The following is a 12,721-nucleotide window of genomic DNA, read 5'->3' as shown; positions in this document are numbered from 1 at the left end:
AGTGGCTGGTAGAGTCTAAGACATTGGTTAGAGACAGATCATTGAAAGCTAATAAGGATTTTGGATTTTTATTTAAAGTTACTAAGGGGAAAAGCCTTTTTATTGCTACTTAAATTTCCAGTTGATTGTAGAAATTTCACCTTAATCTGTTTGGCATTTATGTAAATACATGCAAAGTTAAATGTTTTGTTTGGTTTTATTTTATATAGTTGTTCCTGAAAATGATAGGCCCAACCCATGGCCAGATGACAGTCACAAGACTTGTGAATACATTAAAAGAAGGAAAACGCCTGCCGTGCCCGCCTAACTGTCCAGATGAGGTATCTATGGGCCACGTCACAGTAGTAACACTCCATTTCTATTGTGTTTTCGCAGCTTGAGTTATCCAGAAATGGGTAGAGGGGAGAGCGAGGAAATGATGCAGTGAAGTCCTATAAAATAGTTTTCTGAAGCTGAATTTCACATAAGATAACTGAGAAATCGCCTTTGGGGCTAGATGATAGCCACCAGTTAGGTTCAGAGCAAGGATTCCCTCCAAAAGCCAGCCCCTCTTTATCCACTTGCTTGCCCCAGAGGGACAGGTTTTGGTGTAGCCTTAGTGTGACAAATATATATAATTGCATTTTTTGTGTGTAAGTTAGTTTATCCCACTTATTAGTAGCATTTATAGTATGTATTCAGTTTTCTAAGTGAACTGAGCCGTTTAATACTAAAAACTCTTGAGACTGCGTAAGACACACTGAACAGTATGAGTCAGAGAGTGAGGCAGCCAGTCTGGAAAGTTTAAGTCTGAACTGAGATTCAGCTTCACTCTCTAACCGGTTCACAGGAATGACCTGGATTTTACTGCAGTCAGTCAACCCTTGAGCTTCTCAAATGTTAAAATACTATTTATGAACTAGAGTTGTATCCCATTTTCTGTGTTTTAAACTGTTCAAACACTCGTTTTTCTGGTCTTTAAGGAGAAGTCATTTACATTTCCAAAATTATTTTCTTACTCTTGATGTTTCTATATATTTTTTAAAGTTCCCAAATCTAACATTTTTACTGTTATTTCTTTCTTTTTACAGGTTTATCAACTTATGAGGAAATGCTGGGAATTCCAACCATCCAATCGGACAAGCTTTCAGAACCTTATTGAAGGATTTGAAGCACTTTTAAAATAAGCATGAATAACATTTAAATTCCACAGATTATCAAGTCCTCCTCCCACAACAAATGCCCAAGCCGTTTTTTAAAAATTTGTAATGAAAACAGTTTGTGTTCTGTCCAAAAAGTCATTGAACTCATACTTGAGTACATATACATGTATAAGGCATGCTGTAGTGCTTAATATGAGTAAGGAGTTCCTCTTTAAATTTGGTACCGGTAACTTAGTGACACATAATGACAACCAAAATATTTGAAAGCACTTAAGCACTCCTCCTTGTGGAAAGAATATGCCACCATTTCCTCTGGCTAGTTCACCGTCACAACTGCATACCAAAAGGGGATTTTTGAAAACAAGAGGAGTTGACCAAAATAATGTCTGAAGATGATTGCTTTTCCCTGCTGCCAGCTGATCTGAAATGTTTTGCTGGCACATTAATCATAAAGATTGATGGACCTAGCCCTCAGATTTCAATATCTATACAGTACTAGACCATGCATTCTTAAAATATTAGATACCAGGTAGTATATATTGTTTCTGTACAAAAATGATTGTATTCTCTCACCAGTAGGACTTAAAACTTTGAGTTGTTTCTCCAGTGGCTTAGCTCTTGTTCCCTTGGGTGACCACTAGCACCCATTTTTGAGAAAACTGGTTCTACATGGGGGGATAGCTGTGGAATAGATGATTAGCTGCATGTTAATTCTCGAGAATTAAGCCTGTGCCAGTGCTTTCCTAAGCAGTATACCTTTAATCAGAACTCATTCCCAGAGCCTGGATGCTATTACACATGCTTTTAAGAAATGTCAATGTATGTCCTTTTATAACTCTACCACTTTGGAGCAAGCTATTCCAGCATTGGTTTTGAATGCTGTATGCAACCAGTCAGAATACCATGTACGCTGCACTGTTCTTAGAGTGTTTCCATACTTACCACCGATCTACAAGGGTTGATCCCTGTTTTTACCATCACCCTATGGTACAACACTTGAAAGGAAAGACCCCGCTAGAGGCACTAATGAACTTCAGGATCCACTAGAGAGTTTTCAGTTTGCTTGGAGGTAGCTGGGTAATCAAAAACGTTTAGTCACTGATTCAATGTGAACTATTAAGGCCTTTATGACCAAGAGTCTGAAAAATCTTATGCTGTTTAGTATTTGTTTGATATTGTTACTTTTCACCTGTTGAGCCCAAATTCAGGATTGATTCAATGGTGGCAATAAAGTTGCCATTTAAATTTGTTCATAGCCTACAACACCAAGGTCTCTGTGTCAAACCTGTGGCCACTCTATATGCACTTTGTTTACTCTTTATACAAATAAATATACTAAAGACTTTACATGCATATGCCTTTTAATATTAAGATTTCATTTTCAAAGCATTTCAAACAATTTGCTAACATAGAAAAATAGTATAGTTTTGGGGGGAGGAGGGGGTGGGTTATGGTCCTTATTACTAACACCACTTGATTTGCACTTCATTATTGTGCCCAGTGATAATGGGACGCAGGCCAGTATGGATGGCATGTCCACTGTGCCATAGTCCAGACAGACACCTTTGTTTTACTTCCTTCAACCTCTTCCTGCTTTCACTTTGCAGCTCTGATGCAAAATTCACCATCTTTCCTTCCTTCTGTTTGCACCATAGTGGAGGTGTGACTAAGCACTGAAGAGGCTGAATGCAACAGGAAAATAGGAAGGAGAAGTGCAGGGTGTGAAAAACCCATTAGTCATCTGCTATATAACTGGATGATGCCTAATTTTTATCAGTTATTTATAGGTAGTATACTTAGAAATTACCTTAAACTTTGTAGCTGTCATTTTCCAACAGAAGCTACTATATGCAATAAATTAGACCAAGTGAAATTCTTTACAAAGCATACAACATATGTACCAATTCTAGACTTCATAATTAAAACAGGATATCCACATCATAGTTAAAAATAACAAGTCCCCAAAGTGACAAGATATTTAATGATCTGATTTCAAAAAGCGCAGGATAGAGATCCCAAATTCCCTATCAATTAATTACAGTCTTACAACAATAAACAAACTTAGAAATTTCTAGATGGCAAAAGGTTTCTCATGCATTTAATACCAAGGTCTTCAAGAAATGGTGATGTCAAAAGTCATATTCCGTAAAGATAAAACTTCTTTCACAAGTAAATTGTGTTAAATAACTGATTTTTCATCCTAATACACTATCAAAGAGTGAGAGAGAGAGCAGAGAGTGAGGTATAGCTTATTAGCTCAGAGTGGTTATAAATACTGTGACTCCTTAAGACTCCATCAGCAAGTGCAGTATTGACTGCTTTACTATATTGTGGAAATAGGGCATTTAGTGATCAAAATAGGCCCGTCATTAGATCATTACTAGTATATGGTATGAAATGAGCACAGAAACCCATGGTCCTTTCCACCTGCAAGTCTGTCTCAAAGGCTAAAGGTCTGTCTTTAGGTGAATTAAAAGGAATAGTTGCTATTAGAATTAGTGCTATTAGATCAGGGATCAGCAAACACTGTGTATAAATGGCCAGATAGTCAAAATTTTAGGCCATATGGTCTTTGCAGGCCATACAGTCTGTTGAAGCTAATCAGTTCTGCCATTGTAGCATAGGAGTGCCACAGACAACATGTAAATGAATGAGCATGGCAACGTCCCAATAAAATTTTATATATGGACACTGAAATCTCAATTTCATATAAATTTCACGTCATAAATTTTCTTTTTTCTCCAACCACTTAAAAATGTAAACATTAGTCTTAGCTTGCAGGCAGCACAAAAGCGGGTGGTAGACCAAATGTGGCCCGAGGCTGTAGTGTGCCAACCCCTTTATTGGATCGCCAAAGCTACTTTTCTTAAAATACCTTCTATTTTTCACAGAAGGTATAAATGGTAAACAACATCTTAAAGCATCGGTAGTACTGGATACCTTTGACATCACTGTCACTCTCTTACCGGGTTTAATTTTGCATGGCTGGTGTGGGTGTAATTGAGTACAATTAAAGATGTAAAGATGCATGTAGAGCATCTTTATAATATTACCATCAGCACATTTGGTACTTGCACCCTTGTAGTTCTAGGAAAAGTCTTAAAAATGTAAAAATGCAATTACTTCTAGGGAAAGTAAATTGAAATGCACATTGGCTTGTAAGAAACTCATTCTTCTAAGGCTCGGGAAACAACACTGCTTCCCATTTATTGCTTCAAACTTTTATAGATGGTGTCAGAATTATTCCCAGTCCTCAAACAAGGAATAGTGGAACATTGTTAGTTTCTCCAATGGATTGTAAGTTAGCACACTGATTAAGATGCATCTGACTCTAGTGGAAAATGTCCTCAATTGATGTCTTTTCTTATTGCTATTTTTTATTTGGCATTTCTGCCTGCTGCACAACACAGTTCCTTCTGGGAAATTATAAACCCGTATTTAAAGGATATGGCTAGTTTGAATGAAGTTAAGGCAGCGATGAACAGCAGAGATACTGCAGAGAACCTTAGGGGGTTATTAGGAGAGAGCTTAACTCAGTACACTCGCTTCTTTTTTAAGTAAGTTTCCATGTAATATGCTCCTGTGCCCTGAGAATGCTGGTCAACGCATTCCACTGAACCACCTTCTGGGGCAGAGATGAGATATGATGAGCCTCGCTTTTCATTTCTTAAAGATGACACCTATGAGAAAATAAAATTGCAGATAGTTTTAAAATCTGAAGTTGGCTTATTCATGAAATATATTTATAAGAAAAGCATTCTACTTTGAGTTGGTAAATACAGAATAACAGGATAAATACCCAAACTATCAAAAAATACATAACCCCTTAATTTCTGTATCAATATCACCTTTGGAACTTCTGCAGGACACAAACAAACCAGTCTCAGCACCTTCACTCCCAACCCCAACATTCTGGGAAAAGAAAAATGAGAGCACTGCGTGCAGTTGCTTCTGCTGATCACAGCTAGTTAAACCCACGGAATCAGAATATCAACACCGAGTGTCAATCAAGCTGCATATTGAATTAGATGTTAAGTGTGCCTGGTGACAAGAGGAGTGGTGAGAGAATAAATCAGTAGGTGTAGAAACTGACAAATGACATCAAGGAAAACAACATGATGCATTCTAGAGAGCAATGGGAAACTCAAGAGCTTTGGTCTCCACAATAATCGCCTGGTGAGCATATTAAAATGCAGATTTTCAGGCACCATCCCAGAGATTCTAACCTGAAAGTGGGCCAGATGTCCTCACAAGCGGTCACAGTGATAGCACAGTAAATTAGATGGTGTAGCACTGCTCAGCTTAATGCCTCTTAGTTTTAGCTTTTACAAAAATAAGTGCAACAAGCTTATCAAAGCAGAATTATGTGACTTAATATGCAAGAACTTAGAAATGATTGATGAGTAAAGCTTCCAGCAACACACAGGAGCCTTCTCACGTTGCAATTAAAACTGCAGTTGTTTTTGAACCAACAACAGTCACAATTTTTAAAAGTGCAGCCAGCCTCAGAGGGAACAGATGATACGTCTCTCTCAACTCCTTGCTAAAGTAGTTCTCAATGGTCCATGTTAGGAAGAGGGATGACCAGACTGCGTCCTCTGGTACTTCATTTCAATGTGGCTTACTGTGGGGACAGGCCAATACAAAGCGTCTTCACACAAGCCAGTGTAAAGGAGTGAAGCTGATGGGCAAAGAATCTGGCTTGAATTTCTGCCTCGACATTTTTTTTCCTAGTAGTAAAGTATATCTGGGGTTTGTGTTGGAATATGTTGGAAGGGAAGCAGGTGAGAGGATAGATGAAAGGAGACCGGCCGCCGTTAAGTTGATAGTTGTCGAAGCTGAGTTGATGGTGACAAGGGTGCAGCCCTAGAGAAGGGCTGCTGCACCAAACAGCTTGCTCACCTCTTAGGCAGAGCCTCTGCCCCAAAAACCCTTCCTCCCAGTGTCCAGCCTCTTCATTATTCTCTCCAGCTGCCTTCTTCATTAGGGCCCCTTCACTGGTCGGTGATCTTTCTGAACGTTGAACCCCAGCCACTAACACCGTCAGACCTTACTTCAGGTATAAAGAATTCTTTTTAGCAGCTTTCCTCCTCTTATAAGTCATCAGTCCATTCTATAAATAGATTTTCCAAAGACTGGGGGAGGGAAGCAGACAGTTCACTCTGGGATCTGGGATGCTCCTGCTCTTCTCACCCACCTTCCCCAATTCTTCTCCCCATGTAGTTATCTATTCTTTCGTGTCTTGGCATGTAGCAAAGCAGCAGCCTGGGTTTCTGTCTTTCTATACCATCTTCACTGTCAGAAGCCAGATAGGAAATTTATTTCATTCTTTTATTCAAAGGGCTTCCCAATGGTGCTACACCATTCACAGAACCAACTGAGACCTATGAGATCAGCAAAAAACTTCACTGAGCGGCACAGGAAAATATTAGAACAGGAAATGAAAGTGGGTGTCACTCATCTTACAATGAAGACAAAGCCTGCAAACATTACGTTGAGTAAAATAAGACATTCAAAAAGAGACAGACATGGTATGATTACACCAATGTGAGATATAAAAGTTAGTCCCGGTTATAAAAACAGAAAGTCAAATGATGTTCTCTTCAGGAGCTGAGGGAGAGAGCGGGAAAAGTACAGTTTACTATCAGATTTTTTGTAAAATGAAAATCTAGAGATCTGTTGCAAAATAATGTAAATATACTGAACATTACTAAACTGTACACTTAAATATTTAATAGTAATTTTATATTTTTATCACAATTAAAAATTTAAACCTTAAAAATAAAATGGGTTTCACTATAGCCCTTGTGATACTGGGAGAAAGGTAATCCTTCTGATATGCCCTATCAAAGATCTAACTTCTAGTCTAAGGACTGGTGAATGGGGAATGATGATTTAAAATTTTGAAACAAAGCTCAGTGCTCTGGGAGAAATAAATTCCTACATAAGAACCACCACCACCACCACAACAAAACACAAAAGAGGGAAAGAATATAAAGTTAGCAAATATTTTTCCTTCTATTTTGTATTTGCAGGATATAGACATCCATTCCTTTATAAGTGATCTATTGTGGGCACTGAGTTTGTGTGCTATGAGGTTTACCTGGATGAATGAAACTTGGACTATGCCCTCCCATAGCTCATATCCTAGGAGGGGAAGGAAGAGGAATGCAAAACATAATTCTAAAAGGGGACTTCCACTTTGACAAAAGAGAAATAGAAGTGAAGTGCTAAAGCTTTTTACAGACAAGGAAAATGGGGGAGGGGGCTTGAAAGGTACAGGCACTGGTTTCATGGATGAGATGGCATCTGAGTTAGGATTTGGAAGTGAGGTCATATATGGACATGAGGAGACAGGCAGTGACCCTTCCAGGAGAAAGGCAGGGCCTGTGCAAAGGCAGATGGCAAAAAAGCCAGGCCTGTGATGGTAGCAGCTGGCAGGCAGAAGAGGGCAGTGGCAGATGAGGTTGAAAAATGAAGCTGGCCTCAGTCATAGAGGGCTGGAATGCCAGGCTAAGGACTATAAACAGAACCATACCCTTGATCTTGGAATATGGCAAGATTAATAAGCAGCTCCGTAAAAAGTATGGCAATGAAGGAGACAGGCATTATTAGGTTTCTCCAGGAGGCTATTGAACTTCTCCCTTCACATGCATGTGAGCAAACACACACAGATTATATGTGATTTAAGACTTGATTTAAAATTTAGCATGAAACTTACAGATGAGACAGAACAAAGTGGTATACTTAGAAAATCTGAAAACGATTTTGATAAGCATTTATGCTTTGAATACTAAACGAAAGGAAGACCTTGAGAGAAACTGTAATATTCTAGTTTTACAAGTCTAATATTCAGGTGGAAATCAAATATACACAATAGTCATTTTAGGGGACTTCATCTTTAGCAGGGTCTTTTTTAGGGTTGGCTGAAACCACTCTATGAATAGTTTGCACCCAGTGGTTCCATTCTGTACTTTGGAAGTACAATCCAAGTCTAATACTTCCTTATCAGAATGGGCATAACTTCAGTGGAGGCCCCTCACTCTCGTGCCCCTGGGCAATCCTACTATATCCCCACTCTACCCTGCCCACTTATCTCCCCTCCCCTAAGTGACTACTTCAAGCCTTCTCTTTTCTCGAAGCCCCAGCAATACACCCTCATCTTCACTCTCAGCTGATGCTTTGCTTTCTATTTCACCAAGGAAACAAAATCGAAAGAGAAATCTTAAGATGCACAGTGACTGACTCCTGGTCTCTTCACTTACCCTCACTTCCTTGGTGATCTCATCCAATTTCATGCAATTCACAATTATAGCAATTTACAGGAATGTGATGGTTCTCAAATATATACCTCTGCCCATAACTCTCCCCTCACCTCCAGACTTGTATAATGAACACCAATACGGGAACATCTTCACTTAGGGATCTTACATCTAAAACATACCCATAAAACTTGCTCCACCCACAGTCTTGCCCATCTCAATCAGTAACAAATTCATTTTTCTAGGCCAAAACTCTTGAGGCCTTGGCTCCTCTCTTACCCTCGTATACCCCATTGACTCCACCTTCCAAAAAATGTCTCCAGGCCAGCCACATATCACTGCCTCTGCTGCTTCCAGGCTTGTCCAAGTCAGTGTTTTTACTTGAATTGTACCACAGCAGCTTCCTAACTGACCCTGCTATGTTCTACATTCATTATTTAACACAGCAGCTAGACATGTTAAACTATAAATACAGTCAATTATCCCTATACTCAAAACATTCCAGTGGCTTTCTATCTTAGAGTAAAAGCCAAAGTCCTTACAAGGGCCTAAAAGGTCACAAACTGTCTGTGTGCTCTGCCTCCCCCACCCCACTGTGACTTCATCTCCTATTCTCCACTTTGCTCACTCCTCTTCTGCCCTAAAGGTTGCTTGCTGTTCCTTTAACAGACCAAGCATGTTTCTGCCTCAGAACCCCTGCACTTGCTGTTCCCTGTCCCTGGAACGCACTTTACATAGATACTCATGTGGCACACTCCCTAAAGCTCTGATCTTTGCCCAAGAATCAGTTTTACAATGAACCCTTCCTTAACCACATATTTAAACTCCAAGTCTTCCCAGACACTCTTTAGCCTTCACCTTATTTTCTCTACAGCGATCACTATTCCTTTTACTAATTTTTTTCCCTAAATGTAAGTTCCATTCTTATAAGAATTTTGATGTTTTGTTCATTGCCATACCCCTAGTGCCTAGAACAGTCCTGTCATATAGTAGACATTCAGTATATACTGGTTGAATGAGTAAATGAATACCTTTCAAAAAATATTTTCTAAGCATGCATTCCCAATTCCTTCAGTGAATAGTCATGGGCTATGGTTTCCGACACTCTGGCATGGCAAAACTGGACACCATAATCTACTAGAGCCTACCAAAGCAAAGATTAATGTGCTTCTCACTTTGGGCAGCTGCCCTCTTGTTAGAATTTCAAATTAGTTGGCTCTTTTAACTGTTGCTCACCAATCTAATCTTTTGCACACATCTACTATGAAACCCATTCTCTATGCAGTTGCTATTTTATCTTAGATTTTAAAAAAATTTTCTTTTATTAAAGCAAATCTTTTTATTTTCATATAAATGTAGACTTTCTTTTATCCCATTCATTTCCAAGTGAATGCAGAAACAGAATGTCACCATATCATTTGCTGACTGCCAGTTTACTACTTACAATGTATCTTAAGCTCAGTTTTTAAGCTCATGTCAATAATTGAACTGGTGGCTAGTTTTCATAGCTCTCATAAGAATTGGGGAAAGGGGAATCTTGACTATCCCTTAGAAGATTCCTTTGGGATATGTTAATGTCAACAGTGAATTCCATTAGGCTCATCTGCTATCAGTCCAATTAAAGGTATTTATTATTGTTGTTCTTCTGAAAAGAATATAAGCATTTAGCAGGTAGTCCTTTAAATACAAAATGAAATTTGTTTTCAGAAAATTCTGCCTCTAGGACTCCTCAGTCTCACCCTTACCTTCAGCTCCACTTCACCTTTTCTAAGTCTTGTCTCTTCAGTGGAGTCAGGTATATGGAGAACCAAAACTGGACTGCACTAGTTCTCCTGAGATCTGAATCAAGCCCCTAATGTCCCTCTCTTATAGCTTCAAGTCCAGCTTTTAGATTTCAGACCTACAGAAACATGAATTAATTTTATTATCATTTCTGCATTAAACATTTTTAAAATTTTATTTAAAAATACAACTTTCTCCCATTGTTAAAAATGTTTCAAAATCAATATGCTTCATTCTGTGACATTAATGATATAACTAATAAAAAATGTCTCTCATATATACATACATAAATGTTTCCAATGTTCATATTGTTTGCCTCTCAGCTACTTTTCTTCATATGAATAATGGTTAAGTCCTAACATTGGATTTAACGATTCATCCCCAAAAAGGTATTGCACAGCACTAATTTTTTTTTTTTTTTTTTGGAGACAGGGTCTTGCTCTGCTGCCCAGGCTGGAGTGCAATGGCGGGATCTCAGCTCACTGCAGCCTCTGCCTCCTGGGCTCAAGCGATTCTCCTGCCTCAGCCTCCTGAGTAGCTGGGATTACAAGCGTGCACCACCACACCTGGCTAATTTTTTGTATTTTCTGTAGAGAGAGGGTTTCCCCATGTTGGCCAGGTTGGTCTTGAACTCCTGACCTTAGGTGATCCACCCACCTCGGCCTCCCAAAGTGCCGGAATTATAAGCATGAGCCACCGCGCCCAGCCAAAATACATTTCAATAGCTTGCTTTCCTTAATTCCAGTTTTTAACCAAAATCACTTTTTAAAAGTACTTTCCAACTTATTGTCTAGGGTTAATATATAGATAACCTGTGCTCCCATAATTGCTGTTTAATGTGGGCTTATGTTTTAAAACATATTTTGTATGATAGGTGTTTGTCACAAGATTCGGATCTATCACGGTCCATACAAAAATCCACACAGCATTCATTACATAATATAATGTACTTTTTGGCAAGTCGGCCTGCATTGTTTGACCACTGGGTGGCAGCATTCGGCTCTGTATGAAAGGACCAAGCATTTTCCAGGTCTTTTGTTCATTTTTCTTTCCTCTTCCCTCATCACATCATCTCATCATATATTCTGTGGTTGATTCCCTGGAACAAGGCAGTCAGCCTCCTGGCAGGGGAGATCCCTGGAATCAGGGCAACACAAGAACACACTGTGCAAGCAGATGACACTGCTGTGCTGCATGCTGGACAACTGCCACGTATGGCAACTGTCAAATGAAAAATCAAAATCAGGCCAGGTGCAGTGGCACAGGCCTGTAATCCTAGCACTTTGGGAGACCAAGGCAGGCAGATCACTTGAGGTCAGGAGTTCAAGACCAGCCTGGTCAACGTGGTGAAACCCCATCTCTACTAAAAATACAAAAATTAGCTGGGCATGGTGGTGGGCACCTGTAATCCCAGCTACTCAGGAGGCTGAGGCAGGAGAATCACTTGAACCCAGGAGGTGGAGGTTGCAGTGAGCCGAGATTGTGCCATTGTACTCCAGCCTGGGCGACAGAGCAAGACTCTGTCTCAAAAAGAAAAAAAAAAAATTCACAACGTAAGCAGTCGTATTAAACAGCTGAAAAAACTCTTACATTTTTTTTACATTATTGAGACTAACGACTACATCAAACTGGAAAGACGCTTAAGATATATTTTGACCTATTTTACCTATTTTAATTAAAGGGGAAGGGTGAAATGTTTTGTCTTTGATAAATTATAATTAGATGTTAGATTTAGGTGTTTAATAGACATTTAATAAAGTGGCTTAAAAGCTTCTCTTTTAAGGTAGGTTTCTCCCAACCATTTGACATAGATGGACCTCAGAATCTGAAATTTCAAACTCAATTTGTACATTCATATTGACAGGTTTACATAGCTGACTATAATGCTATTATCACTGCTACAATGTATACTACAAATTTTTAAATAATTTATTTCAGATTTAAGTTTTCTCAATCACAGTTCAAATATTGAAGACATACAGTCTTTGAGAAAATTAGTAACTACAGCTCAATGGCAATTCTGTACAACTAACTAGAGAAATGGAAGGGGTAGTGCATTTAAAACATTTCTAATTAGACCTAGATCTTGAAAAATGGATCTGATCTGTTTGCTTATAACTAGCTACTTTTAGGATCTCTAAAACACTAAATGAAAATGCTATTCTCTGTTTAGTACAGTTGAAGCTTATTTTTTAAAGAGTCCAAAATTTGTTGATTCACAAGGTTCACCAACTTGTGAACAACTATCACCACAATTGAATTCTAGAGTATTTTTATCACTCTCCCCTCCCCCAAAAAATCCTGTTAATCACACTCCCTAACTCCTCCTTCCTCCAGCCCCCAGTAACCACTATCTACTTACATTCTCTATGGATTTGCCTATTCTGGATATTTCATATAAATGGAATATCATATGTGTACTTTTTGTCTGGCATATTTCACTTAGCGTAATGTTCACAAGGTTCGCCAATGTTGTAGCATGGATCAGTACTCCATTCCTTTCTATGGATGAGTAATATTCCATCACGTGGATAT

General features: G+C 38.8%; 2 protein-coding genes across 8 annotated transcripts in view; one reads left to right on the top strand and one right to left on the bottom strand.

Moving 5' to 3' along the window:
* The window catches only part of JAK1 (Janus kinase 1), a 130,514-nt gene extending 128,025 nt beyond the window's left edge, over positions 1 to 2,489 (top strand). For all 4 annotated transcript variants that reach the window (XM_050757854.1, XM_050757668.1, XM_050757583.1 and 1 more), the window contains 2 exons: positions 210 to 320; positions 1,071 to 2,489. In XM_050757854.1, coding sequence (XP_050613811.1) covers positions 210 to 320; positions 1,071 to 1,166 — 207 coding nt within the window. In that variant the 3' untranslated portion in view covers positions 1,167 to 2,489. The remainder of the gene's footprint in view (positions 1 to 209; positions 321 to 1,070) is intronic.
* RAVER2 (ribonucleoprotein, PTB binding 2) overlaps positions 2,486 to 12,721 on the bottom strand; it is an 86,102-nt gene continuing 75,866 nt past the window's right edge. For 3 of the 4 annotated variants that reach the window (XM_050757987.1, XM_050758063.1, XM_050758146.1), the window contains exon 12: positions 2,486 to 4,822. In XM_050757987.1, coding sequence (XP_050613944.1) covers positions 4,676 to 4,822 — 147 coding nt within the window. In that variant the 3' untranslated portion in view covers positions 2,486 to 4,675. Of the gene's footprint in view, positions 4,823 to 10,149; positions 10,305 to 12,721 lie in introns of all 4 variants that reach the window. The other variant, XR_007719355.1, reaches the window with a different exon arrangement.

The sequence above is a fragment of the Macaca thibetana genome, chromosome 1 (assembly GCF_024542745.1).
Source record: "Macaca thibetana thibetana isolate TM-01 chromosome 1, ASM2454274v1, whole genome shotgun sequence".
Lineage (NCBI taxonomy): Eukaryota > Metazoa > Chordata > Mammalia > Primates > Cercopithecidae > Macaca > Macaca thibetana.
Note: the sequence above shows the minus strand (reverse complement) of the source record. Positions and strands in the feature narration are given on the sequence as shown.